Genomic DNA, 27,991 nt, shown 5'->3' on the forward strand with positions numbered 1-27,991 from the left:
GCGGGCGGGCTGATAGCGCTGTGTTACGGGGCCGCCATGCTGCTGGGCCGCTGCTGCTTCTTCTTGTTACGCTCCGGTGCCGCCCGCCCAGCCCGTGCCTGCTATGGCGAGGCGGCGGCGGTGGGCTCGCGGCCCGACGCGGGCTCCCCCGTCTACCAGGTAGGCTGGGCCGGGCGGGCCCGGCTCCCTATGGCCGGCTGGCAGCGAGGGCTCGGGGCGGGCCTTAGTGCACAAAGCGCTGCTCCTCGGTGTCCCCCAGGCTTCATCCAGGCTGAGTTTAAAGGTGCCGTATGAACAGAGCAAGGACACGTCTGGATTATTGCGGGACTTTACTTTTGGCTTAGTTAGGGTGCCTCACTTGCAGGGCTGAGGTATCTGAGTGAACTGCCGGCTGTTGGCAGCTTCGTTCCTGAGGAGAAGGGGACGGGGTGCCGGCATAAGGCGTTGTCATTGGGGAGCTAGTTGGAGAGTAAGGCAGTTTTAAGTGTGGAGCTGTGAAGCACTTCGTGCAGTTCTGAATGGGGTTTTGCAGAAAACAAGGTTTGGGACGGTACTTCAGGTTACAGAAACTTTTCTGGGACACCTGTATGCATATATATATACATGCTAGGCCTGATTATATGAGTGTGTTTAGGTACACATATAAGCATGTATAATAACATGCCATGCATGCACATGTGTTTGCATTTGCAAACAAACAAGCAAAAAATCAGCAGCTTTTACTCTGCTAATGCCTTAATGCTAATGCATTTACTCTGCTAAGCTGCCAGTGGATTTGCATTTGTGTGAGCACCTTTAAAATCCAAGGCTGGGTAACTCGTTGTAGAGCACTTTATTTCCACTGCCGTTTTTAGCTTTCATGTATCTTGGCAGCAGTTTGCAATGAGACTTCAAGACGTGGCTCTGTTACACGAGCCCACCTGTGTGTAGTGGGAGTGCATTGACAGGCACGAAGGGCTGTGAGGTGTTAAGCAGTCTGAGACAAGAATAACGTTGTGCAAGGAGTAATAGTGGAAACACGAGAGTGCATGGCAGTGTGTGATGAAGGTCTTGCCGTCTGTTTGCTGTTTGCCCCTCTGGATGTCAGGACAGCCAGACAGGTTGTCCTTCATAATGTACACTGTCTGTAAAGCTAGACATATGAAAACGTAATTTAGCAGTGAGTCTGAATTCTGGAAAACAGAGGAGAATCTGTGCGAAGGCTCTAAGGATTAACTCTTACAGCTGCTTTGGTTGGGTAGCAATAACTCACTGAGCTCATTAGGATCTTGGCAGCAGTCTGTGACTTTCACTTCTTGATCCTGCTTTAAGTTCCTAGGAGCCCTTGCACTAAGAGCAGACTTTTATAGACTCGACTGGTGCAGAGGCAGGTTTACAGGAGGAAAGTGTGTCCATTCGATTGCATTCTTAGTATTAATTAATTAAGGGGCCACAAAGATACAGCGGAACTAATAGGTTCAGTCCTGCTTGGAGCCATTTCCGTGTCAGATTCCTAGGGCTAAGGGGCAAGAAGTGCTTCCTTTACAAAGTCCTGGGCAGCCAGACTGCTTTGAATGCAGAGTGCCTGTGCATGTGTTTTCATTCTGTTTGCCCCTCACGTTGCAGTGCCTTTCGGTAATTCAGAGCTGAACAAACCAAACTACAGCACTTGCTACTTCCTAGGGTGACCCTAACCCTATCAGTTCACCTTTTGAATATTAAGTCTCCAGGTTTTTGGTTTTGTTTTTCTTTTACAATAAAATTAGGCTTTCATATCTCCTAAATGAGAATTAGACAGGACTGATCTTTCTCACGCTGCAGTTAATACATCTCTATGCTGTGTTGCAATTGTACTTTGCAGAGAAGTTGCATAGTTCCTGACATATCTGAAAAGCTGAATTAAGGTTGACTAATACCTTTTAATCCTGAAGAAGTGGTAAAAAGGTCTGTAATGACAGCAGTGGTGAGCAGCCTGCTGGATAACTCATATCCAAAGCGACAAGAGCCTTTGTTATTCTAAGAGGAGTATTGGCAAGAAGGTCACACTTCCCTGCTTTTGAAAAGCTTTGGTTTATATTTGTGTTCTACTTACGTAGTGAGAATACAGACATTTTTACCAAGTTAATTCACACTAGTTTATTAATCTTCCAGCACAGGAGGCATAGCAGCACTTCATTTGAGTACCCATGATTTATTCTGCAAAGTTATATTTGTGAAAGGCAAACAAAATGCATAGCAGTAAGTTAACAAAACCTGAAAAATAAAGTTTGAACTCTGTAATGACTAATTTTGGTACTGGTTCATTAAGCTTAGAGCTGGGCTGTTACAGTTCAAACATAATCATAGTTTCTGTGAAGCTTGTGTATTCAGTGCTTTGGGATGACATAAGGAAGCCCACATACAGGTTGAAATGGTATTTCTTTAAAGACAACACGGAGCAAGTATTTAATAAGGTAAAAAGAAAACTTGAAATTAATGTTGCATGCTATTTTCTGTGTTTCTTTATTAAAGCATCATTCTGTCACCTTTGGTTAAACTTGAGACATTTGTTTCCCCATTTAGGAAAACTATGAACGAATGAAAGCCCTGGTAACTCAACTCCAAGAGCAAGCAGAAAAAATCAGATTAGGTAAGTGTGCTACTCCAGATTTTAGAAGGCTTTTAAAACTATTCCTCAAATAGAGTGCTTTTCCTTTTTTCTTTTTTGTAATCATTTCTCCCCTTAGTTGTATGTTTACTGATCATTCAGGTACAACGTGCTAGATGGATTGTCACAGTCATACAGAAATTTGTGTCATCAGTTTAAATCCACTTTCATCATCTGAAAACCCTGAAGCTTTTATCCAAGTTAGCCTGGTTGAAAATTAAGTTGATTTAAAAAAAAAATAAAATAAAATAGAAAAAGAAGCAACTGACCTTAAATAAGGAAAAAGTCCATAACATTGGTACTGTTTTATCACAGTATTTAGTTAATGCATTTGTTTGTCAGATGGATTAGGTCTGTCCTAATGCTGCAAATAAATTACTGGGAAAATGAAATAAATTAAAGCAAGGCTGATATAATCAAAAGATTAATTTAATTCCTAGTGAGGCAGAAAGTAAGCAAAGTAAATAATGAAAACTAGGTATTTAGAGTTGTTTAATTGTTTATGAGTTCAAATTTTAGAATATCAGTGTGTTTCTTTAATAAATTTAATGGCAGTATATTAACAGTGGATAAGACTATTAACAAAAGGCTTTTACTGCTGCACTTTCCTCTTTACCTGCTTCTTTGCTTCACCCTCCTGCCTGCTTTTGCAACAGCTTGGTGTGACTAGTGTGCTTCTGTTCAGGTTGCCTGTTTGTTTCTTTACTTGTAAAGGGGATTTACAAAGACCTCTGGTTTCATTTTGCTGGCAAACAGAAGCAAATTTGTACTGGTTTAGAAGTTTAAAATACCCGTGTCTCAGTGCCTTAACTGTTTAGACTACCTGAATTAATTCCAGTTGACTGTAGACAAGAAAATGTAAGAAGTTTAAAGATGTTGAAAGCATGTAGCTTAACTCTCCCCTCCTAGTGTTAATTGTGGTAGCATACTGTTTCTCATGTAATACAATCTCTTTTGCAGTTTTAGAAGAGCACAGTTTGTGAGCTCTCTGTTTTTTCTTACATTTTCTTGTAAGAAAACTCTAATATTTCATCATGATGTGCTGAATCCTATAGGTTCTCTGTCTTGTGTGAGTGTAGAGATCATTCAGCAGTTCTTCATGTGGCTTATGAGTTAATGATATGACCTTCTTCACTGCTGCACCTTTCCTGGTCTTGCTTATCATATGATAGCAAGACTAAAGCCTTGGGGTGCTCTGTCAGGATGTTAAAATATGTATCTTGAGAATGATTGCTTGACATGTCTTACAGGTATGTGAGGAGAATTGGTTGCTTACACTGAAGAGTTTTGAGGGATAGCTGCAAACTCTTATTTTTTCTAAGAGCTGTCTTTTGGAAAGTGAGCTTTTGACAGAGGTCTTTTTAATGCATGTTTCATTCCTTGTTGCTCTGTTGGGTAGGTCTTCTGTAAATCCTTACAGTCTACCCTGTAATCCCTTGTAAGTGTTGTACAGAGCCAAGGTTCTTCACAGCCAAGGGCCCAAGGAGCTGGGAGGGAGCAGAATTGGGACAGCTGACTTTAACTAGACAAAAGGATACTGAATGCAATATGATGACAGGTAGGCTTAACAGCTCTGTTGCAGCAATGCTTAGATGTCAAATGTAGAAGTGTCTGGAGAAATGTTAGCAAAAAGTAACTCCTTTACTTTGGACAGGGGGAGACAATTTTAGATTGACAGGGTAGATCAATGATCTGTCTACATAAATACACTGTTTGGATAAGCAGTTGCTATAAAGGGGCTGAGATGTGTCAACTGATGTGAAACTGAGATGTCTCAAGCACTGAATGACACAAGGCTCTGGAGAGCAAAATGTATGATTTAGATTGGCCTCAGGTAAAAGGTTGAAATGAAGCAAAGATAAGTAAACTTTGATATTAAATGCTGTGTTTCTGAAATCTGTTGCTTACAGTTTTGAAGTAACCTAAGGAGATGAATCTTCATTGTATTGGGTCTTTGAAGATTGGAGTTGGCATAGCTATTTTGAACTCGTTCAGAGAAGCTTTCTGCTGTCCTTTCCTCTGTGAATTTGTGTTTTCATTCTGTTCATTGCCAAACAGTGAGGGAAAGCTCCAGACAACTATTTATTATTGTCTTTGCCTCAAGACTAGCTGTAAAAAACAGAAGGAAGAATAGATTCTGAAAGGCAAACGTTTGTTTTGATATCTTAAATCTGTTTAAAGTGAAAAATGTTATTTATTAAATACATTATTAAAGTCCATACATAAAAAAACTGGGAACTCTTTAATACTTCCATTCTGAATTTTAATATAACTGGTGATTTATCTGTCTGTGTTCTCAGTAAGCCTAACGAATGGCTCTTCTATCACAGGAGGTGGAGAAAAAGCTCGTAAGCTTCACACATCAAGAGGAAAGTTGTTACCCAGAGAGAGAATTGACAGACTTATTGATCCAGGGTAAGTACTTTCTCTTTTGAAAAACACATCAAGTTCTCTTTCACAGGTAGTGTTCTAGGAGCCTTATTTTCTCATTAGTTTCTATCACCATTTGGAATTTTACAGATCTATTCTTTGAAATACTAATCTGTTGGGTCTTTTTAATCACATCTCAAAAAACTGAATCTTACAAGTGAGATTCACTGGCAGCTAATTATTAGACTGATTGACCTTTAAAGTCTTGATATGGTATTTGTCATTATTAGGTCTCCGTTCTTGGAGTTCTCCCAGTTTGCAGGCTACCAGTTGTATGGTAATGAAGAGGTTCCAGCAGGAGGTATTATCACGGGCATTGGACGAGTATCTGGGTGAGAGATACAATTGATCTACATTATTGGTGTTAAGAAAAGGAAGAAGGTATAGTTTCCTTTGGTTTCCAGTGTTAAGCGAGTAGGTTTTTTAAGTATTTCATTTCAGACGTCCAGAAAATAAGTTATCATCTTAATTCATTCAGTCTTATCTAAAAGGAATTGGCTTTTTTTCAGATATTGTTCTGCCCATTAGACACATGTAGACTTTCTGTTGTCTGGTGAAATTGAGAGATTAGTGAATCAGTAAAGCAATTTGCAAAAGATAGAACTGTATTCTAGGCTGAGAATTAGTTTTGCTCACTAGAAGTACCATGGAAACTGTTGTTGAAAATAAATATGACATTAGTCAGCATTCCTTTGGGGAGTTAAGGAACTGTGTAGCAGAGTGTCGTAGTGCTGAGACTGCTGTTACCACGTGCATTGGAAGGGAATGCAGGTGAGGAGGGCTGCTCCCTTGAGCATCCCAGAGGTTTCACATGTCTTGGTGAAGCTGCAGCTTTTCAGCAACATATGTATTTATTTACTATAGATAACATTCATCTCTTATAAACTTGTTCTGTTTTTAGGGTGGAATGTTTGATTGTTGCCAATGATGCAACTGTCAAAGGTGGTACCTACTATCCCATCACTGTTAAAAAACACTTACGCGCTCAAGAAATTGCAATGCAAAACCATCTGCCTTGCATATATTTGGGTAAGTCACACTGTGGAAACAGCAAGTGATCCTTGTCAAGGGCATCACGTAATCTCTAGGTAAAGTGCTGATTCTTTTAAAAAGTATTACTGAGACTGGTGAGTCTCCAGATTTGACTGACCAGGTCTGTATTTTCAGTTAGATTTATCCAGATGCATTTTCATAATGCTGTGTTACTGAAAGCATTGGTGGAGTGGACACGGTGACAGCATGTAGGCTTTGCTGGATTGTGTGTGGAAGGTGTTTTAAAGTAAAGAGGAGGGCTGTAATTACCGTTTGAGGTTGTTGTTCATGAAAGCTGTAAGAAATTTAGCCTTACTGTTTGCAAAACAACTGTGATTTCTTTTTCAGTCTGACTTACTAGCAACTTCTGACTCCAGACAGCTCTTACCTTTTAGTGAATGCATCAGCGGACAAAACTGTGTCTTGTTGCCATTTTGAGGTCTAATGGAATAAGGGACTATGGGCACAGGTTTAACTTTGAAAAATGTGCTGGGAACAGAAACATGTTGGAAGGAAAATTCAGCAGGGTGCCAATGATCAAAAAGGTTCCTGGAATGTGTTGATAGTAGCTTTCTCTTCCAAGTGGTACGGGAACCCGCAAGAAAAGGGGCTACATTGAACCTTGTCCTCACCAACGAGAAGGGGCTGGTGAGTAATATGAAGCTCAAGGGCAGGCTTGGCTGCAGGGACCATAAAATCATGGAGTTCCTCAGGATGTCAGAGAGGGTGCACAGCAATATTGCTGCTCTGGACTTCAGGAGAGCAGACTATTCTCTCGTCAGGGAACTGCCTGGCAGGGTGACATGGAAGTGCCCTGGAAGGAAGAGGGGTCCAAGAAAGCTGGTCAACATCCAAGGACTATCTCCTCAAGGCCAAAAGCAATGCATCTCAAGAAAAGGAAAGCAGGCAAGAATGCCAGGAGGCCTCCGTGAATCAACAAGGAGCTCCTGGACGAAGGTGCAAAAGGAAAGTCTACAGGGAGTGGAAGCAGGTTACTTGGGGGGACTACAAAGAAGCTGTCTGAGCAGACAGGAATCATGTTAGGAAAGCTAAAAGCTGGTTGGAATTAAATCTAGCGAGGGACATTAAGGGGAGCAAGAAGAAATTCTACAGATATATCGGTGATAAAAGGAAGACTAGTGAGGATGTGGGCCTGGTCACAAGGGATACAGAGAAAGCTGAGATGCTCAATGGTTTCTTTGCCTCGGTCTTCACCAGCAAGTCTTTAGCCACACTGCCCAAGCTGCAGAAAGCAATGGTAAGAGTTTGGATAAGGAAGATCTGCCTGCTGTAAGTGAAGATGAGTTTCGAGAACATATAAAAAACCTCAGAGTGCACAAGTCCGTGGGACCTGACCAGATCAATCCAGGATTTCTGAGGGAATTGGAAGATGAAGTTGCTGAACCACTTTCCATCCTATTTGTAAGTTTGTGGCAGTCTGCTGAAGTTCACACTGACTGGAAAAGGGGAAACATAACCTCCACTTTCAAGAAGGGAAAGAAAGAAGATCCTGGAACTACTGGCCAGTCAGTCTCACCTCTGTGCCTCACAAGATCATGGAGCAGATCCTCCTGAAGGGCCAGATAAGGCACATAGAAATTAAAGATGAAATCACTGGAAGTGTTCTTGGTTTAAATGTTTAAAGATGAATTAATTGCATTAAGATGAATCCATAAGATTATATAAGGAATTTGAATTGCATCTCAGCACATCTGAGTTGTTTTTTTTGTTGTTGTTGTTGGAGGGGAGAGTGGATGTTGTTTGCTTAGTTGTGTGATGTTGCTAGTGTTGCATTTTCAAAACGAGTATCATAACATGCCTAGATTTGTGGCAATACATGCAGCATTAGCATGTGGTAGATATTTTAACTAATGTGCAGATGTTTTACTACTAACTTCAGTATATAACACTGTTCAGAAATGTATTAATGTTTTTTCATTCACTGTAGTTGATTCTGGAGGAGCGAATTTACCTCGGCAAGCAGAGGTATTTCCAGATCGAGATCATTTTGGTCGTATTTTCTATAATCAAGCCATCATGTCTTCGCAAGGAATTCCACAGGTAATTTGCTTTGACTTGAGGCTGAAGAGTATTAATTAGCTTTTATACTTGCAGCTTTTGTCTGATTTCAGGGTTTATATCAGTGCTTTATTTTAGACAGCACAGAGTTGTGCTGACCTGATGGCCCAGACTGGGGATTAGAGACACTGTAAACTCATTAACTATCCACAAAAAGTCATCATTTTGAAGAGACTGCTTTCTTTCTTGGCCTTAATGTTGACTGCGTGACCTACCTGCTCTTATCTTGGAGTGGGAGAAAAGAGAACTTGACAGTATGGTAAGTAGAATAGTGTAAGGAAGCAGTGGAAAATCTCTCGAAACAGTTGATTATTCTGCATCATTGCTTTAAGGGTGAGAACCCTTTTGATGATGGCTAGTAAATGGGACATACTTTTTGCTAAGAGTGGTATGTGTATATTTTTATACCTATTTTTTATGTGGATCACTGTATGATAAAGCTGCTCTGACATTGAAGTCATTTTCTAATGTATTAATGATGCATAGAAGCATTGTGACTTTTAGTCACAGTTCCTGGATTTAGAAATGGTTTTGTGTCATGGATATTTCAGGAATGTGTTGAAGGCAATTTATTTGATGCAGGTGACCAACTAGGAGAGGTGCTCTAGTGGGTCTGTTACTCATGAAGAGTGCAGAGCTGTTTGAGGATTTAAGTGCTCATGGCAGCCTGGGCTGCAGGGAAAATGAGGTGCAGAGTGTTAAGATCTGGATGTAAGTGAAGAAGGTAAGTAGAAGGATAAAGAGCCAGGACTTCAGCAGATCAGACTTTGGCTTGCCAAGGGAGCTGTCAGCTGGCACCTGCGGAAGGCCGCTAGGAGAGCAGAGTAGTCCATGGTCTTTGAAGATAACTACGTCCAAACAGAGGAACTTAATATCCTGATGTACAGCAAAGCAAATCAGTTCCTTTCTGTGAAGTTACAGTCAGCTCCCAGTCTCTTCACATGCTTACACATCTCTGTAATTTACTCCCTTTGCAGGCTGAAGAATTCAAGTTTGCTTAGCAGTTCCTGATATGTGTTTGTCATACTTCTGATCATCCCTGTTTAATTTCTCTGAATCTGTTGTCAGGTTGTGTTGGATATTTCCTGAAATGAAGGGAACAAAGGAGACAGTCGCATGGCTGTTGTACTGAAAGATTTTAAGTTTCAATAAACATTTTTTTGCTAGGGACTCCAATCATTATCTGGTATCGTAGTGGTGGTTTTTAGATCTTATGTTGAAGATGGATATGTAAACCCAATTAGTAAGGCTGAAACTACTGAGGTTATGCAGGACCTTGCTCGAAAGTCCTGTCCTTTAAGTCGTGCTGCTGTTTTTAGATACACCTTGAAACAATATTAACACATTTACAGAGTCCTGAATGTGTCTTTGTAGTGCTTCATTAGACTAGCACTGTAGACCTGCAGTGACCCTAATCAAAATTAAGTGTTCAAAGGGTTTGCCTTGTAATAAAGCACTTACTGTTTGGTATGACGTGGATAAAAGTAATTCTTTTGAAATGACACTAATGAAAATTTTTCTTTCTTAAAGTGTTTAAAGAGGGCAGGGGATGAAAAAGTTGTTCTTGAAGTTATTCCTTCATTAAAAATATGTAATGAATGTCTTTTGTTTAAGAGTTGTTTCTTCCTTTCATTTCAGAAGAGCACTATTAACCTTTGTAAATCAGCTATTGATTCTGTGCTAACAGGTTGTGGTAGCTAGAATCATCTTCCCTGTCTGAGAGGATGCATCATTAGGAAGTAGTATTAATTAGGAAATAGCACTGCTTGTGGTTCCCACTCACATTAATTCTTCAAACAAGAAGTTTGGAAATTGTTTTTATCAGCTGTTGCTCTGGCTGAAGGTCTGTTTCATCAGTTCACTCATCCGCCCTTCTCAATTTTGACCATACAGTAATAGCTTTTTTTTTTTTTTTGCTTATTTTTTTTCCCCAATTGCCTGTGCTGCTTTTAATTTCTCCCTCCACTTTTACCTGTGACTAATTTATTATACTCCTACTGCAGCTTTAAATTGCTCTGATGTCTGTATAGCTGTGAATCAGAACGCAGTGATTAGCTTCGCATTAGCCACTTCGTATGCTCTCTCATACTCATGTGGCATGGATACAACGAGAAAGCTGAGCTGATGATTTTTATTGCTTTTTTAGGTAATTTTCAGTGCATTAATTCTGAGAATGAAGTCAGAAAATAGCATTGGCTGGAAAATATGAGTCTGTGTTCTTTAACAAGTTGATTTTAATTTTGCAGTACGTGGATAAACCAATACATGCATTAGAGAAAATAAGACCTGAATTAAATGTTAAATGTGCCTATGTTTTTCAGAGTGAGCATGAGAGAACAAAATCCTGAGAGGAGGAAAAAACTGCAAACCTTGTATAAAAAATCATGAAATTTCCCCAAATTACTCCCATTTCTAGAAGTTATGTTATGTTTTTATCAACCTGGAGTTACTTATTAAATGTGCAGTTGCATATTAATTATGTGGCTCTGATTATAGTTTGAGAAACTGAAAACTATTTCCTGAAGGTGTTTGAGTACAGTTTAATGAGTTTAATCTCCTTCTGCACTAGCAGAAGATAATGTGACTTGGACATTTTATTTCTGTGTGGTGTTCTAATAGCAAACATTAAGTTACCATTTAAACACAGAACACTGCTTGGTGTTATTTCAGAAACATATCCAAACAAGATTACCACAAGACAATATTTTGTGCTTTAAATTTTATTTTATTTTTTTGTGGTTGTGGAAGAATGCATTCAATTAGAAAATTATTTTCATAGTGTCTTTTCATTATAAGCATTTTTTTTTTCCTGTAATGCAAGCTGTCTTGAAAATGTCTTTGATGTTTTGGAGGAACTCATATGAAGGAGAACTTCAGAAAGTTAGGAGTAACTTTCAGGATTGTTTGCTGCTGCAGTGTTTATTATGTATGAGATCAAGTCAGTTTTTCTGTTTTAAGTGTCACCAGAATACTAACAGTGGAAGGTGGGTCCTGGTCAATCTGAAAATTGCGCATAAGAGAGAAGCAAATGTTAGTAGTGTTAAAGCAAATAATGAGTTAAGCAACACACCTTGAAGGAGCAGAACCACTGTGGCATCTGATTATCAGCACTGATGCATTGAAGAACTGAAGTCACATAGTAGTAAATGAGAGGATTCATCTTCAAAGGCTGCTAATAATGTGGAAATTATGCTGATAAGCAACAGATTCCCTGACTTTAGTGTGAATACCAGAAGCAGTTTCCAGATTTCACCCAGATACAGTTCAGTGAGACAACTTCCTTGGTAGAATGTAAGCCTCTTCGAGTATTTCATATATGTACCTTACAGGACATCATATATGAATTTTCATGCAGGGAGGTCTAAAGGTGGAGTGTTGAAGACTGTTGAAAACTAGAGAGTTGCCCTCTTGTTTTTTGTTCTTGAATGAAAGCTGAAATATTGTGTTTGTCCTGTCAAGCAAAAGTAATCTTACAGTGTTTTCCAATCCAATAGCCTACATTAAAATCAGTACAATATGTAATAGTAGTTATGTGCATACATTTTCTGGTTTAAGGATTGAGCGGTTATTAACTCATGCTTTTTGTTTTCCTAATAGATAGCAGTAGTGATGGGATCCTGTACAGCAGGAGGAGCTTATGTACCTGCAATGGCTGATGAAAGCATTATTGTTGGCAAACAGGGAACAATATTCTTGGGAGGGCCACCACTGGTAAGCGTGGGGAGGTTTTTGGTAACATAGCTCAGAAGATTTGCACTACTGACTGCTCTGTACAACTTAAACCACTCTGCCCTATTTTGACAAGATGTTTCCAGATCCTCTGCAGGATATTTGCATTTTCCTTTAAATATATCTGAATGCTTATGCTGTAAATGAAAACTTTGATATTAGTTACAGCAGTGTGGTGAAAAAATGTCTTTTGTATTCAATTTTGCAGGTTCTAAGTTTGACTTGAAATAAAAAATGAAAATGCATGTTATAGTGAACAGTCTGGGTCAGAGAACTTCAGCAGATGGGCTGATATTGTATCATTGAACAATTTGGTGCTAAGCAGTACATTAGCTCTGTTTTGATGATAGTGATTTGGAAACTTTGTGATATTTCCTTTGACAAAGCCAGGTGCAAATCAAATGTCTCTCACAAGTCCTTCCGTCTTCAGTAGGCATAAAATAAGAAACAACTTCATTACAGTTTATATGCTGTCACTAAGATAGTACTCCACTCATTTCTTTAGTAACAGAGTGGTGGGAGTCCACTTCTTCCCAATGCTTAAGATACTTGGAAAAAACATAGCAGGTCCTGTAAGCTATAGGAAAACAGCCATTCCCTGCCAGTATTCTGTTCCATGTTGTTGTTGTGTGACAAATGGCAGCAGAGTGGCAGTCTGACAGAATGGCATCTGACATGGAAGTGTGGATGAAGCAAAGGTATGGAATTGAATTCTTCCATGTGGAAAAGATGGCACCCATTGACATTCATCAACACTTGGCAGATGTTTATGGAGATAGAATAGTGGATGTGAGCGCAATGAGGAGGTGGGAGACTGTGTGGTAGCAGTGGTGACAGTGATGAGAAAGACAAGCCACATTCTGGGTGGCACAGCCATCATGCCACAGAATGAAGAGTGTTTGAAAGACTTTTCACTACTTTCAGAAGATTTCACAACCATCCTCCCATTTAATTTGTTCTTTACCAACCTGCAGATGCAACGATCTTTATCTTTTGTGTGTATAGATCAAACTTTAATATCTCCAGCTGTCAGCTTTTATGTTTGGGAAAGGTTTTCATATTCTCACTGAAAATATTTTACTTGTCTTACTGTAAGCATCAAAATTACTTCAGAGTCCCATAGAAACATCTGCTTCATGTTGTTGCAGATATTGTAGCCTTTAGTGTGTATGCTTTGTTTCCCAAAATATCATTCCTATATGAAAAAAAATAATAAATTGGATTTGATTTTCCTGCTTTCCTGCCTAAAAGAAAACATCCTAAGGAAACAAAAGAAGAATCTTGATGCTAGGTGTAACCAGTCTTGGAATGTGTATGCTTTATAAAAAAAAGAATGAAAAACTGCAGGTACAGTCCAAAGTTTTCTCAGTCTTCTTCTTAGGAAGGTGAGTAATAAAGACTTGGAGCTCCATCCAAGTTACAGAATCAATATCTTAGCCAGAAATACTCCTTTGTAGCTTAGGTGCTGTGCTGACTGATAGGCATTGCCACCCCATCGGGAATTTCTGATCCTTCATTCCTCACAGTAAGTTTGCTGCTTTCTACATTCCCTTCCCAGTGGTGAAGGGAAGTCTAGAGAACTGGGAAAAGTGCAAAATTCCTTTTTTGTGCTAGAGCCTCTTCTACACAGCAACATTATCTGTTTACAGAAATGCAATTCATTTTTTAAATAAAGTGTGTTGTGTGCATGTCTGTTGTTGGTTTCAAAATTGGGGTTTCTTTGAAAATCTGAAAACAAGTGGAGGCTGTATCTGCAGTGTCAGAGTTAAATAGTGCCAACTTTTAAAAAGTCCATTAAAATTACTGTTTGTAGAATTCTCAGTGAATGGCAAACCCATGTAAAAACGTGTGGTCTGAAGATACAGTCTGACAAACAACTTGGAAACTCCTTTCCATCCAATCTCTGGTGTCCCATTCTAAAATTTTGTGAAAATTTTGCTCATTTTCTTTCTCTCAATGTTCTTTTGGATTCAAGAAGAAGGAAGTCTTAGTTGTATTGTAAATTTGTTTTATCTGTATTTACAGTGTTTTGAAAGATTTGGATATGTGACCCATGGGTGTTTGGTTTATTGGAACCTGGGCTGTCTTTTTATTACGTGCTACTACTTTTATTTATTTTTTAATATATATTTATTAGCTAACAACCTCCCAGACTGATAAGTGCAATATATTCCCTTCAAAAGTGGCTGATCGTTATTTCCTAGTGACGTGTTATTCTATTTCTAGTTTAAAAAGACAAGAACTTATTTAGACAAGACTCATGGTTTTTTTTTTGTCATGGGCCTTGGGTTAGGATGGGTTTGGGAAAGGCAAAGCACACTTGGAGTTAATCTAGTAGGAGGCATGAAGGGCAGGAAGATTGGGTTCTATAGGTACAGCAGAAGTAAAAGAAAGGCAAGATGACAGGGAGTAGACATGATGGGTTTGCAATAGGGAAACTGAGCCTGGCCAACCAGATAGTTCTCTTTACTAAGATAACTGTCTCAGGAGGTGAGGAGAGAGCAGTGAATGTTGTTTATCTTGCTTTTGATGCTGTCTCCTGAAATGACCTCAATAAAAGGATGAAATGCAGACCGGATGACATGGGAGTGTTTAAAAAAGTGCTTATAAGTTGTACTGAGGGAGACGGATTAGTAGGAAATATTAGTGGTAGGTGGAGAGGCTGTGGACACAAATACAAGAAACAAAAGAGATTCATTTTAGACACAATAAAGCACTTTTACTGTGCGGGTTGGGTGGTTGTGCGCCAGACCGAGATACATAGAGAGATTTTAAAATCTTCATCCCTGGAGATACTGAAAACCCATCTGTATGCGGTCATAAATCTTGTAAACTGATACCTGGTTTAGAAGCGATGATAGTTTTATATGTCTTTTGCTGCCTTCACACACTGTGTGGGTGATGAGTAATGGTTTCACTAACTTGTGAGGAATCCTTTTCAAAAGGAGTACAGCAGAGCTTGGGGGAAAGGTATTGCATTGGGAATGCGTCAAGAGGGGTTTTTTGTGTTTTTTTTCTTTATTTTTTTTTTCACCAGCAGTAAATGATACTGCTTTATTTTCAGGAGGAATGCGTTTGCTGTTAAATTATTTTGTCATGTGTGTGGTTTGACTTAGTTCGTGCATTCCAGTTAATTTTACAGAGACATCATAATTGATCTCAACAGTTTCATGACATTATTGCATTCCTTTTAGAAAATGATTCTTAGTAATTTACTGCGCTTGTTATGGAAGATCTAGAACATAAAAGCTAATAATAATTGATTTATGACTAGTGTTAAAACAAGTAACTAAAATCCACAGAATAAAGGTTTGCTCAGAGAAAGCAAAGTGAACAGAGGCATTATTATTATTAATTATTATTATTATTGAAACAACGCAGGAAAGCTTCACATTTTAAATTACTTCCTTGTCAGCTGCTAAAAAAGAAACATTTGTGAAGTGACTGAATATTAATCTGTAGGTGTATCCACACTAATAGTAGGTAAAGCAGCAAAGAGCGGAGTATATGGAGAGTCTTTCTCAATAAAAGCTACATATAAGTCATACAGATAACAAATCAGTAAAATTAAGTAATTTGGACAGAATTCTGTATTGTCACATTTGAAGTGCTGAAAAGGGCAGTAGCTGAAGAATTACTAATGAAGAAACATTTTGGAGAGTATGATTATATTGCTGTAACTAGGCCTGTATCAATATGAGTACAAGGCAAGTGTTATTTCCCTTTTGTTGTTGTAGGTTAAAGCAGCAACAGGTGAAGAGGTATCAGCAGAGGATCTTGGTGGGGCAGATCTTCATTGCAGGTCTGAAGAAATATTTTCCCAGTGTTTACTTACTCCATTCTTTAGACTTTAGTGCAGTGTTTATGTGTATATATATGTATGTATGTATTTTTAATTATTATTGTTTAGATTTTAAAACTGTACTTAGATCTGAAAAGTTGACGTTTTTCTGTGTAATTATCGAATAGTGATTAATAAGAATGATAACTTTTGAGGAGGTTGCTATATTTTTGCAGGTATTTTATCTGGTAACATGAATGTACTGCTTAAAAGAAAGGTCAAAAAACAGAAGTTTTATTTGGAATGCAGTTTTATAAGATAATTTGGAAATGTGATGCAGTACATATATCTTAAATATGCAGCCTTGAATGTTTTAAAAAGCTCAAATTTTGGTTCATAGATTTTTAAGAAGTCTTTATATTCTTATTTTCATTTAAATACAGACATTCTGGTGTAACAGATCATTATGCTTTGGATGACAGTCATGCACTTCATCTGGCAAGGAAAACAGTAAAAAGTTTAAATCTCCAAAAGAAAGTAGATGTAAGTACATAGTGCCATCTAATAAAAACACTGCATTTTTTAAAGTAGAAAACGCTTTTCTTCCTGTAATTCATGCAATACATTCTTTGTTTCTGCCTTTAGATGCATTATAAGAGGAACTTATTGTTCTTAATCTTTAATGTTTTGTGTGATACTTCACTTCTGTTATTACAATCCTATTGCATTATTCCCAACAGAATCACCGGGATTACATGCAGCACCAAAACTCACACAATAACTGCACTTCAGAATTGCTGAATTCCAGTTTACAATGAGTTCAGTCTCGTCAGCTGCCTAATCTAATTTTAAAACTACATGGCCATTCCCATGGACTTTAAATTAGATACCTGCTGAAATATCTTTTAGAACACATATTTTATGTGGTGATTAACAAAAGATAGAGAATGGAGAGGATGGAGCTATGTCATGTCATTTTGGTACCTTAGACCTTGCAATGTATTGTATTGATTTAAAATTTTGTTTTAGGAAACAGGGCAAATGTCGTATAGTAGAAGTGCTGTCTTAACATACCTGGAGGGAAATGAGAAAGAGAACAGCTCTTTACGAACTTTCAGCTGTGTGTCATTGTATCTATTTGAAACTGGATCTATACTGTCATTGTTTTGTCAAACATTAAGTAGGTTTTAGCTTGGAGAAGAGAAGCCTCTGAGGAGATCTCATTGTGCCCTTCTGATACTTGAAGGGAGTGAATAAACAGGAGGGAGAATGGCTGTTTATGAGGGTGGATAGTGTGATAGGACGAGGGGGAATGGTTTTAAACTAAGACAGGGGAGGTTTAAGTTGGATGTTAGGAGGAAGTTTTTCAGCCAGAGGGTGGTGACGCACAGGAACAGGTTGCCCAAGGAGGCTGTGGATGCCCCATCCCTGCAGGTATTCAAGGCCAGGCTGGATGTGGCTCTGGGCAGCCTGGGCTGCTGGTTAGTGACCCTGTACATAGCAGAAAGTTGGAAACCAGATGATGCATAAATTTACATTGCTATAGGTGTCCATAGAACCATCAGAAGAACCTTTATTTCCTGCCGATGAAATATATGGAATAGTTGGTGACCAGCTAAAAAGAAACTTCGATGTCAAAGAGGTAAGAATATAAATGGAATGTCTGCATGCACTCAGTTTTCTTGGAAATAGAAGGAATATAGCACTGTGGTTTGTTTGCAGAAATCTGTTTTGGAGCATATAGTGTGTGTTTAAATATTACGTAATTACTTCTAACCTTTTTCTGGATGTTCTTGTCTGACGGATCCATTGCAGTGCCAGTAACATGTTGAAAATAGAATGCTTTCTAGTCCTAATTTAAAGAAGGATGAGCAAAGAATAGAGATTAATAGTAAAAGGCTGCCAGGAAACAGTGAACTTGTGGCCAAACATTCTATAGACTTGCCAAGTGATATGATAGCATTCTTTTTCTGTTACTCTGAAGAAAAATAAAGATCAAATACTAATTTCAGCACCCCAAACAATTCAGTGCTCTCCCAGGTATGTATGGAAACTCTTGTATTCTAATGCAGTGTGATTATTTTCTGAGATACCTTCAGAGATTACAGCTTCTGTACCAATTTTCACTTGAAACTGAAGAAATGAGAAAAAGTTATGCTTACATAATTTTAATGTTTAGTCACAATATTCTTAATATTCATATTCCTTTTTTTTTTTTTTTAATGAATGTGCAAATAAATCACACTTCAAAATGTAAATGGACTTAGCCTGACTTCCACACTGCTGACGTGGTGGGTTGCTTGATGGTCTCTTAATGAAAGGCACTGATTTTAAGACAGGCGTTAGTATGTTCTTTCTTTCTAAAAACAAAACCGTGAAGGACTGGGGATTTCACTGTGTTTTTCAATTTGTTTGTTTGTTTTTCTTAAGGTTATTGCTAGAATTGTGGATGGGAGTAAATTTGATGAATTCAAAGCCCTGTATGGAGATACTTTAATCACAGGTATTAAAAATACAATTACTCTGGGTATTCATTGATCTCATAGTTGGATTTCTTTTGTTTGGATCACTCAGTAGGAGGGTTTGCTTTTTCCCCCCCCACAAAAGAATAGCTATTTCTGTTGTCAAGAGAAAGTGTGTTTAAGTGCTGCTGTAAAATAAATGGAAATTTGCATATTTACCTTTCTTCTCCAGGATTTGCAAGAATATTTGGTTATCTAGTAGGAATTATTGGAAACAATGGAGTTCTCTTCTCAGAGTCAGCAAAAAAGGTAAATAAAGGCCTTCTTAGCCATCAAGTAACAAGATTTCTGGAGAAGAATTTGTTTGTGAGGAACTTCTTTAAATAATGAGAGCTTGAAGGCTGCAGGTTTCTCAAGTAAACAAGAAATGGCTTAATACAGTAATAATAATTGACCTTATTTTCTAGAATTTTTGAATATTCCAATGCAGTGTTACATAACTCAGTGCCAGACTGTAAAGCTATCTTCAATTTAACAACGTATTTGCCAAAAAAAAAGGTTGATCTTTTCAGTACAAGTGGCAGTGCTTTTTAAGGATATTATTTCTCCTTTACCCTTGGACTTGTGTACTTACAGCATTTTCTTTTGCTAGAGTTTAAATGTATGTTTTGTAGTTGACTTTGGATGTGATGGAAGCAGGCCAGTGCTGCAAGATACAGATGCTCACAGGGTCTTCTGTGGATGAAGTCCATGGAACTTATTCTGCCACAGACTTCAAAGTGCTGGTAGTGATGACTTCACTGATTTGACATTTAAAGGCTTACTGCCTCTTTTCTCTTTTCTTTCCCCCACAGGGTACACATTTCATCCAGCTGTGCTGCCAGAGAAATATTCCCATTGTGTTTTTGCAGAACATTACAGGTGAGCTCAGTATTATGAAATTTCAGAACGCTGTAGTCTCTGCTGTTAACTATGGAGGCTCTAACTTCTAGACATCATCTTTTATGCTTATCTACATGTGTAGCCTCTTTTGGAGTCAGCCTGAATGCACACTTTGCTTGTTTTTTTGAAGTGCTTTATTGTGCATATTACACAGTACAGTGTAAGTATGTAAGTACAGTGTGGTATGACAGCACAATGTTCATGTTGAATCTTTTTTTCCATCATCTAACTCATTAGGTTTCATGGTTGGTAGAGAATATGAAGCAGGAGGGATAGCAAAAGACGGTGCAAAGATGGTGACTGCTGTAGCTTGTGCCAGCGTACCTAAAATAACAGTCATTATTGGTGGTTCTTACGGAGCTGGAAACTATGGGATGTGTGGAAGAGCATACAGGTAAGCACTGCTTCAGACTACAGCAGGAATAAGTTAACATACTGTGATGAAGTGCTGTTCTGAGCTGTAATTCTTGTAGAAGTTGTACTGGAAAACAAAGCCACTCTCAGTGGATATGGTCATGAGTAAATAACAACCATACAGAACTGTAAAGGTGGATAGACTCATGATTTACACAGATTTAGGTAGCAGAAGATTTTCCAGCATACAAGTATGCTGACCTGCTTTTCTGCTATTATAATTGGTGAGGGGAGGGGAAGGAAATGGGCAGTCCTAAACAATTGCTAGTTACCATGGGATGGTCCTTTATTGTGCATATGTGTGAAGAAAACTAGCTTGAATTAAAAAATATATATTAAAAATCATCTTCATTCACTTTAACAAGTCTGGTTTTTATGAGCAGTATTTGCACAATGTTCAATACAGTCGTTTTGGTTTGTTTTTTAGCTTACTGGACATGACTCATTGAAAGTTTTTATAATTACTTTTCAAGGTCCCTGTTAGAACTGAAGTTGTTAGTAGTACTTATCCAAGAAAAATTCCTAAGGGATTTTAATAAGAAATGTGTAAGGTTCTTGAATATGAGCTGAATTTTTACATTTTAAAATATGATGCTGCAAGCATATAGTGTGTTAGTTTCAGTTCCCTAAAAAACAATAAACTGTAAGACAGTTATGCATAAAACACACCTGAGAGAGAATTCTTTTCTGTGTCATTATGCAGTGTTGTATTGTAATACTCAACACATACCTTTTCAGTCCAAGATTTCTTTATATGTGGCCAAATGCTCGCATATCAGTGATGGGAGGGGAACAGGCTGCAACTGTTCTAGCTACGATAGCTAAGGACCAAAAAGCAAGAGAAGGAAAACAGGTAAGTGTTTCGTTTGTGGTTCTGTCATTACCATTTTCTTCTTCAGTGGAAGCGCTCAGATTACATAGGGAAGTATGCTATGGAGATACCAGGTGCTTTGGTTCTCCTAATGCCACCTAGTACACTGACAACAGCAAAACGTTTGTGAAATGTTGTCATTTATGTCTTCTAAATGTGAAGGTCATTCGTGACATTTCTTGCCTTTGAAGAAAAAGATAAGAATTTCTTAGAATCATAGAATCACAAGGTCGGAAAGGACCTACAAGATCATCCAGTCCAACTGTCCTCCCATCACCATTGCTACCACAAGCCACTAAACCAGATCTCTTAGCTCTTCATCCAGACGCTTCTTGAACACTGCAGGGATGGCAACTTCACCACCTCCCTGTGCAGCCATTCTAGTGCCTGACCACTCTCTGAGAGAAAAAGTTCCTTTTTATGTCCAATCTAAACCTCTTCTGGTACAACTTGCAGCCATTTCCTCAGGTCCTGTTTGTTGCCTGGGAGAAGTGGCCAAGCCCCTCCTCATCACAGCCTTCCTTCAGTTACTTATAGTGAGCAATGAGGTCTCCCCTGAGCCTCCTCTTCTCCAGGCTAAACAAACCCAGCTCTGTGAGCCACTCCTCATAAGGCCTGTGCTTCAGAACCCTCACCAGTTTCGTTGCCCTTCTCTGGACGCATTCCAGGGCCTCAATGTCTTTCTTGTAGTGAGGAGCCCAAAACTGAACACAATATTCCAGGTGCAGCCTCACCGAAGGCCGCATCTTATATTGCATTCTTATATCATCTTATGGGGATTTTTTTTCCCACACAGTTATTTATCTGCCCAAGATTAGCAGCAGGGGACTCCCACTCCCCGACACCCACCTGGGAGTGTGAGGAAGATGTGAGAATAAAGCAACTTTCCATTTACTTCTGAAGTAGGCAGTTCTGTAGAAATCTGATCTTCACATCACTCTGTGACAGAGTAATGAGGCTTAAAATAGCAGAAGCACGGGGAGGTTTGAAAAAAGACTTTGACTTACTTAATAATTATATATAATAATTTTTGGTATTTAGTTCAATGATATTTTCTAGTTTCTCCGTACAGTCTTCTCTGCTGTGATTTTTACATTACCTGGCTTGTGTTTACATTATTATGTGTACATTAGTGTACTTCAGTTGGTTCCATAAGGAGTGATCTTACTGCAGTGTCAGAAAATCGCTTTTCTTACCAAGTGTTACGTACATCTTATTTCTGGAGTTCTTTCTTCTACTCTTTATTTTGCCTTTCTGTGTATAAAACATACCCATCCTTTTCTCTGTCTCAACTTCTCAAGCCCCTGAGATTGATGAGATGATATACAGGAGGTCTGTGAAGATTGTAGTTATGTGGAGACGTGGAAGTACTGTGAATTACAGCGGTCACCGCTCTGGATTATAGAGAAATATAGTACTAGAATAGCACAGGTCTGTTTTATTGAATGTCTTGCCAAAGGCAAGTCAGAACAAGATTTATTCAATAGAATAGGTTCAGTAATTTTTCTGATACTAATCCCCAGTTACTCTTACACTCATGTAAGTCTTTTAATCTGGCTTTATCAGCAAATAAATTTGACAAATAAATATGGTGAAACGACTTTCTTTCTGCCTGTTTACTTCGTTCTTCCCATTCACTCCAGTTTCAAAAAGTAATTCCACAACCTGTAACTGTAAGCCAAAAGGTGGAATAGATTTGGAGGAATTATTTCAGCAATTTCTTCTTGTTTGATGCTGCACTTGAAACTCTGCTGCCATTGTGGAAGAAAATATTAAAGATTGTCTTTTCTGTGCTTGTTAATTTGCCTGTTTTGCTGCAGTTATCCAAAGCAGATGAGGAAGCCTTGAAGGAGCCCATCATTAGGAGGTTTGAAGAGGAAGGAAACCCTTATTACTCCAGTGCACGGTAACAAGAAAATGTCTTTTCCAAAACTTGATTATAATCGAAGGACATAGAAATAACTCTAAATTTTAGTGTTGAAGGGCAGGTAAGCAGAGCACTCTGGAACAGAAGTTTAGTTTCTTGTGCAGGAGTGCAGCACCACAAGCATCAAATAATTATCTCTGAGACTTTGTACTGCATTTTATTTTAAAAGAAGACAAGCATTTGCAGGAATTACTACACTGGTTCTGTAAGTAATTATGTGGTAGGGAGATATTCTGTAACCAGTCTTCTGAAACATTTAGTTCTGTGTATTTTGTTCTGGATAAATTTTATCTCATTCTTTCCACTTCAGTGTCAGTCATGCTTTAAAGTCCATTGAAGTGTACTGCAGCACTCTGTGGGTGTCAGGAGAAAGTGGGGTTTGCATGTAGAAGATAGAAGAGGTCAGTGAACATCTGAAGCAGTTTGTAGATCTTGGGTAATGTAGATGTATACTGGGTCATAAGAATTCATGTAGGCTATTAGGTTATGGGTGTGTGTGTGCTGATAAGTCGTCCAAAACTATTATGGTAGACCTCTAGCATTTGCTGCTCAGTTTCCTGGAATACATTAACAGCCCTGGAGTTAGGCTGATGAAATAGAGTGGCATTCTGGAGTGTTGTTGCCTGTTGAAAATAGGTTGGAGGCTTTTTTGGCCTCTGGGTGTTCCTCTGTGCTAGTTTCATGGTCTAAATAATAATTCTTTCGGTTTTTGCATATAGTCAATGAGGATGGTTTTGTGAAGTCCTAGTTCTTTTTTGACACGAACTTAGTGACATTCTGTTTGAGCTTTTTTTTCCCAGTCTTTTTAATGGTTCTAATTATTAGTTGTTTTTTTTTTTAGGATTTCCCCCAAATTTAGATGGTGTCAGTTGTGCTGTGTTAGTACTGCTCAGTGATGAAGGCTGGTACCTCTGCCACACAACCTTGTGCTATTCCCTGGGGAAAAAAAAGGAAAAATGGAAACAAATATTGTCATCTTTTATAATTGGATTTAAGGAAAAGAATTTTCCACTGAAATAATAACATTAAAAAAATGAGTCAATCTGTCTGTATTTAAAATGAATCCCTACCATGGAGGAGGAAATGAAAGATCTCAGTTTTCTTATGTTTTCTCTTTTTAATATGTTCACTGAGGACACAGTCATAGTCTCCCTGTACTCATGATTAAGAATAATTCGATTCATTTAACATCCAATATGTTCCGTATAATGATGAAACAAAATCTCATCCCCTCCCAAAAAACTACAGAGCACTGTAATGAGTTGCAGCAATAAATTCACTTATGTGAATAAGGTTAGGATTTAGAAAAGCAATAATTTAGGTAAGAAAGTTGGGTATTTATTTCCAGCTCCCAGCTCTCTATAGACCAGGTTCCACTAGTTTGTTCCCCAGGCATCTGGCTATTCTGTAAAGATAGGCTGCAAATGCATAAGCACTCAATGAGTAACCTAACTTTGCTAGGCATTAGGAAATACTCTTAGCAGCAGGAGACATGTCCTTCACCTAGAAAAAGCAGGGTTGTTATATACTACTGCCTGTAGCTTGGAAGGGCAATGTATGTGCGCTTGCTGAAAGCTGGCAGAAGTAGCTTTGATCTGGATTGCATCTTGTTGAGTTCTTGTGATGCTGATGCTGTACTCAGGATAATAAACCAAACTGAGCTGTGAAGTCAAATGTCAGAGCTGACATCCCTCTGAGTCTGATCTGTCTTAAAGCAAGTGAAGTGAAATGCCTCTTGTCACTGAGCACTTGTGAGAGTGGTGAGTGATCGACCCAGGTCAAGGCAGTCCAGGTTGGTTTCTGTCTCCATGTCTGTGCAGGTATACTTTGCATTGCGTAGGAGCTTTTAATTGCTCTCTGCTGTCTGGTAGAGATAACTGGATCTATTGGTAGATATTCTGGGGCTTTCTGCCTTCATTTCTTGATTTCCTTTGAGTGCTACTTTGTGTGTGTCTTTTTCTTCCATTTGTTACTAATTCCAAAGAAAGATTTCAGACCATTCACTCACATGATTTTTTGAAACTATGGAGTAGACTGCTCAACCAGAAACAAAGATTTAAGGTAGGATTACATTCCCTCTGGCAAGTAATGTACACAAGGAAGGGATTTTGCACCATGGAGCCAACCTGTTGTTAGAGTGGTCGCTAATTGAGCAAGCATTTGTTGCAGATTGGAGAAAGATTCCCTTTGCTTTAAAGGAATCACAAGCATGGTTTAAAAAGGAAACAAAACAGTAAAACCACAGTGGTGAACCTTAGGCCATGTGTCATTGTATCTGTTTGAAACTGAATCTAGACTGTCATAGTTTTGTCAGACACTAAGAAGGTTTAAGCTTGGAGAAAAGAAGCCTCTGAGGAGACCTCATTGTGGCCTTCTGATACTTGAAGGGAGTGAATAAACAGGAGGGGGAACAGCTGTTTATGAGGGTGGACAGTGACAGGACAAGAGGGAATGGTTTTAAACTGAGACAGGGCAGGTTTATGTTGGATATTAGGAGGAAGGTTTTCACCCAGAGGGTGGTGACGCACTGGAACAGGTTGCCCGAGGAGGCTGTGGATGCCCCATCCCTGCAGGCATTCAAGGCCAGGCTGGATGTGGCTCTGGGCAGCCTGGGCTGCTGGTTGGCAAACCTGCACATAGCAGGGGGTTGGAACTGGATAATTACTGTGGTCCTTTTCAACTCAGGCCATTCTGTGATTCTGTACAAACTAGATCCCTCCACCAAAAAGACAAAATCTTGTTGGAGAAATCTCCAACAAACAGCTTTTCATTGTAGAGAGAAAAGGAAGATAAATGGAAATAAAGCTTGCTTTCCTCTGGTGCTTGGGTGCAGACAGTCTGGAAGCTCGCTCATACTGTCCTCTTGCTAATTTATGGGGGCTTATCTCACCTCTGATGTCCACCGAGATTGATGTAGCCCTTCCAGTTGACTTCATTAGGCTTTGACTCAAACTTTGAGCCGTAATAATAAGAGGAAAGAAAAATGCCTTAATGATCTTAAAATACAGGCAGATTTCCTTGTTTACTCTTACAAATATCAAATTGTTACATGTACAGAATGTTGATTCTATTCCCCATAGTTGTATTTTCTAATCAAACTTTAATCAATTACTTGATTAGAGTCTTTCACACTGAGCAGTCTTAATTAACAGAAGTCATTAGGCAGCACCATTTTTAATGAGCTATATTAATCTACTTATAGGTTTCCAAAAGGAGTTTCAGCAGCGTGCACCATAACAAATTACACGAGCATTTCACTTTTAGGGGATGTTCATTTCTTTTACTCAGTGTTTCTGTTATGAATGTTTTATGAGTGTAGATGTGACTCATGTTCCAGCAGTGGGGTTTTAATAGATAGTTCAATTATTAATGTTTCATCCCAGTAGAGAATGTAGTTTTGTTTAAACAAAGAGAAGCAGAAGCCAGGGGTAGCCATCAGAAAGTGGCTCAACTTTTATGCTGCACAGAACCTGTGTGTTTGTGGATATAAGTTAATTGTGTTGCTACGAAAACCAGATCTGCCATTTTAAAACGTGCCTCATGTTTGGGTGTGTTTATTACAGCAGCAGTCACTAGGAAGTTGCAGCATGGAAGCACACCATGTGAAGAGGGGGATGATTCTTTATCATTCTGCTTCTCTCTGCTCTTCCCAGCCCTCAGCACATTTATTAAACACTCCTAAAGAAGTATGAATTACTTCATTTAGTTTCAGCCTTCTTCATAAATAAAAAGCTCACTGCAAGTGTTCATTAAAAGCTGTACTTCAGCAACGCTCTTGTGCTCTGTTGAGGGGAGGAGGCTCCTCTGCCTGGCAAAATACAGCAAGGATGGGAAGCTGCCAGTAGTGTGTGGTGATGCCTTGATGCTATCAGCACCTATCAGCACTTTGAAAATATACCTGCTGTGTTTGTTAATTTATTTTAATTATTGTTCTTTCTTTGTTTTTTTCCTAGGCTGTGGGATGATGGAATTATTGATCCAGCTGATACCAGACTGGTTTTGGGCCTCAGTCTCAGCGCAGCACTAAATGCACCCACGAAGAAGACAGAATTTGGGGTTTTCAGGATGTAATCTGGATGTATGCTGGTCAGAATTACCCCTGTATATCTTAATGTGGACTGGAGAGTGAAGTTACTTAAACACTGAAGTATTTTAAACTGGCTTAAGAAATAAAGGCTTATACAATGCTATTATTGATGGAAGCCTTAATTATGTATTTTCACTGAGTAATCATTGTCCAGGCCTTTGATGTCATGGTAGTGATTTGAGACCAGTCGGTCACAGCAATGCATTGCTTGGTCCATGAATAAACGGCAACCTCTGGCATTAAAGTGTTTGGTGAGAACATTCATCCCTTACACAAATAAATCTGCAAAATACGCTGCATACTTGCTGCCTATCAGCTCCTTCCTTTTGTTCCATTTCTTCTTTCTCTGTCTCCTACAAATGTGGAATATTCTTACAATCCAGCAACCAAAAGCAGAATCCACGTTTTTCTAGTGGGGAAAAAAAAACATGTTCAAAAGGGAAGTGCAGGAGCAGTAGCCAGAGAGTTCAGCACAGCACAGAACTGCAGATTTCGTGCAGCTGTTGATATTCTGCTCTTTCTCTGGCTTTCATCTGGAAAACATTCCCCTCTGTGCGACACCCCGAAGTCAAAACAAGGAGGGAATCTGATGGACGTGTAACTTATTTTCTGTGTGAGCTGCAGGTTGCTGAGAACTCTTCTGAAGATGAGAGTTGGCTGCCGAGGCGTTTCAGCATCTTAATACAGTGATGAGATCCTCCAGGCAGATTCCAGTTCCGAGAGACGCAGCAGGCTCTCCAAATGGGTCAATACTTGACCCAGGCAGAGCGCTTGCCTGAATCCCAATGACTTTGGGGTTAAGATGTTGGAGTGCTATGTTAAATACTGTTATTTATTTAGTGTAGTTTATTGCAGTGTTGTCTTTCTAGACAATTCAATGCCTTCTCTTTCTTGTGTTCCTTTTAGAAATGCTGTACCTTGCAGAAAGTAAATGCTTGACATTAATTGTGCCTTGAATAAGTAGAGTCTCAGAGCCCGTCTCAGTGCGTTTCTGGCACAATCCAAAGGTGAAGGTGAAACTGTGAGCAAAGCCTGGTATATGCTGAGCTACGGGGTATGCCTGTACATAGAAGACCTGTTTTCTGTCCGATTTGATTGCAAATAAATGTACCCAAAACTTACCGTGATTGGCGCTGCTAAAAAGATTTATCCCTCTAAATATGTGTACAAGCAAAGTCAAAACATGTTTCTGCATAAATAAGTTACGTCCACATTAGTAATACCTATCTTTGGAAACCTGTTAAACAGATGAAATTCATCATCATGGGCTTGTTAGCATCCCATCAGCGTGCTCCTTATAGGGGAGATGCACAGAGAGGGACTGTCAGTGAACACAGATGACGCAAGGAATCACTAGCAATTAACTATCCCCCATTGCATAGAAAACCACTGATTGAAAAAGTTTTTTAGCTTAATATGTGATGCATCCATGGCATCCTGGCTTGTATCAAGATTTATAAATTAGGGCAATCCAATAAGGCATATATAAAAGTCCCTGCTTTTCTGCAAAGCTTTAAAGCATCCACTTAAATCCAGATGTCCATGGCACTGATTCAGTGGAACACTGGAGCAAAGTCTTCACGCTAATCTCTGTGGTTTAGTGGTCATAAA

General features: G+C 38.9%; 1 protein-coding gene across 2 annotated transcripts; it reads left to right on the forward strand.

The window, feature by feature from the left end:
- On the forward strand, nt 1–26,679 carry MCCC2 (methylcrotonoyl-CoA carboxylase 2). Of its 2 annotated transcripts, none has more exons than XM_015849975.2 (17): nt 1–159; nt 2,542–2,608; nt 4,957–5,041; nt 5,287–5,388; nt 5,958–6,085; nt 8,037–8,149; nt 11,765–11,878; nt 15,634–15,698; nt 16,121–16,220; nt 17,224–17,319; nt 18,108–18,180; nt 18,372–18,448; nt 18,994–19,060; nt 19,319–19,475; nt 20,234–20,348; nt 22,187–22,272; nt 26,247–26,679. In XM_015849975.2, the coding sequence occupies exons 1-17, from the start codon at nt 37–39 to the stop codon at nt 26,362–26,364; spliced, it is 1,686 nt and encodes a 561-aa protein (XP_015705461.1). In that variant the 5' UTR covers nt 1–36; the 3' UTR covers nt 26,365–26,679. The 2 variants fall into 2 exon arrangements, with proteins under 2 accessions (XP_015705461.1, XP_032297381.1); XM_032441490.1 differs by lacking the exon at nt 1–159 and adding an exon at nt 2,244–2,432.
- Nucleotides 26,680–27,991: the final 1,312 nt, after the last annotated feature.

The sequence above is a fragment of the Coturnix japonica genome, chromosome Z (assembly GCF_001577835.2).
Source record: "Coturnix japonica isolate 7356 chromosome Z, Coturnix japonica 2.1, whole genome shotgun sequence".
In the NCBI taxonomy this organism is placed as follows: Eukaryota; Metazoa; Chordata; class Aves; order Galliformes; family Phasianidae; genus Coturnix; species Coturnix japonica.

Coding starts and splice junctions, on each gene's coding strand:
- MCCC2 (XM_032441490.1), top strand. CDS start 2,259: ATGACTAATTTTGGTACTGGTTCATTAAGCTTAGAGCTGGGCTGTTAC. Junction 5,389..5,957: donor GGCATTGGACGAGTATCTGG/GTGAGAGATACA, acceptor TTCTGTTTTTAG/GGTGGAATGTTTGATTGTTG. Junction 22,273..26,246: donor CCTTATTACTCCAGTGCACG/GTAACAAGAAAA, acceptor TTTTTTTCCTAG/GCTGTGGGATGATGGAATTA.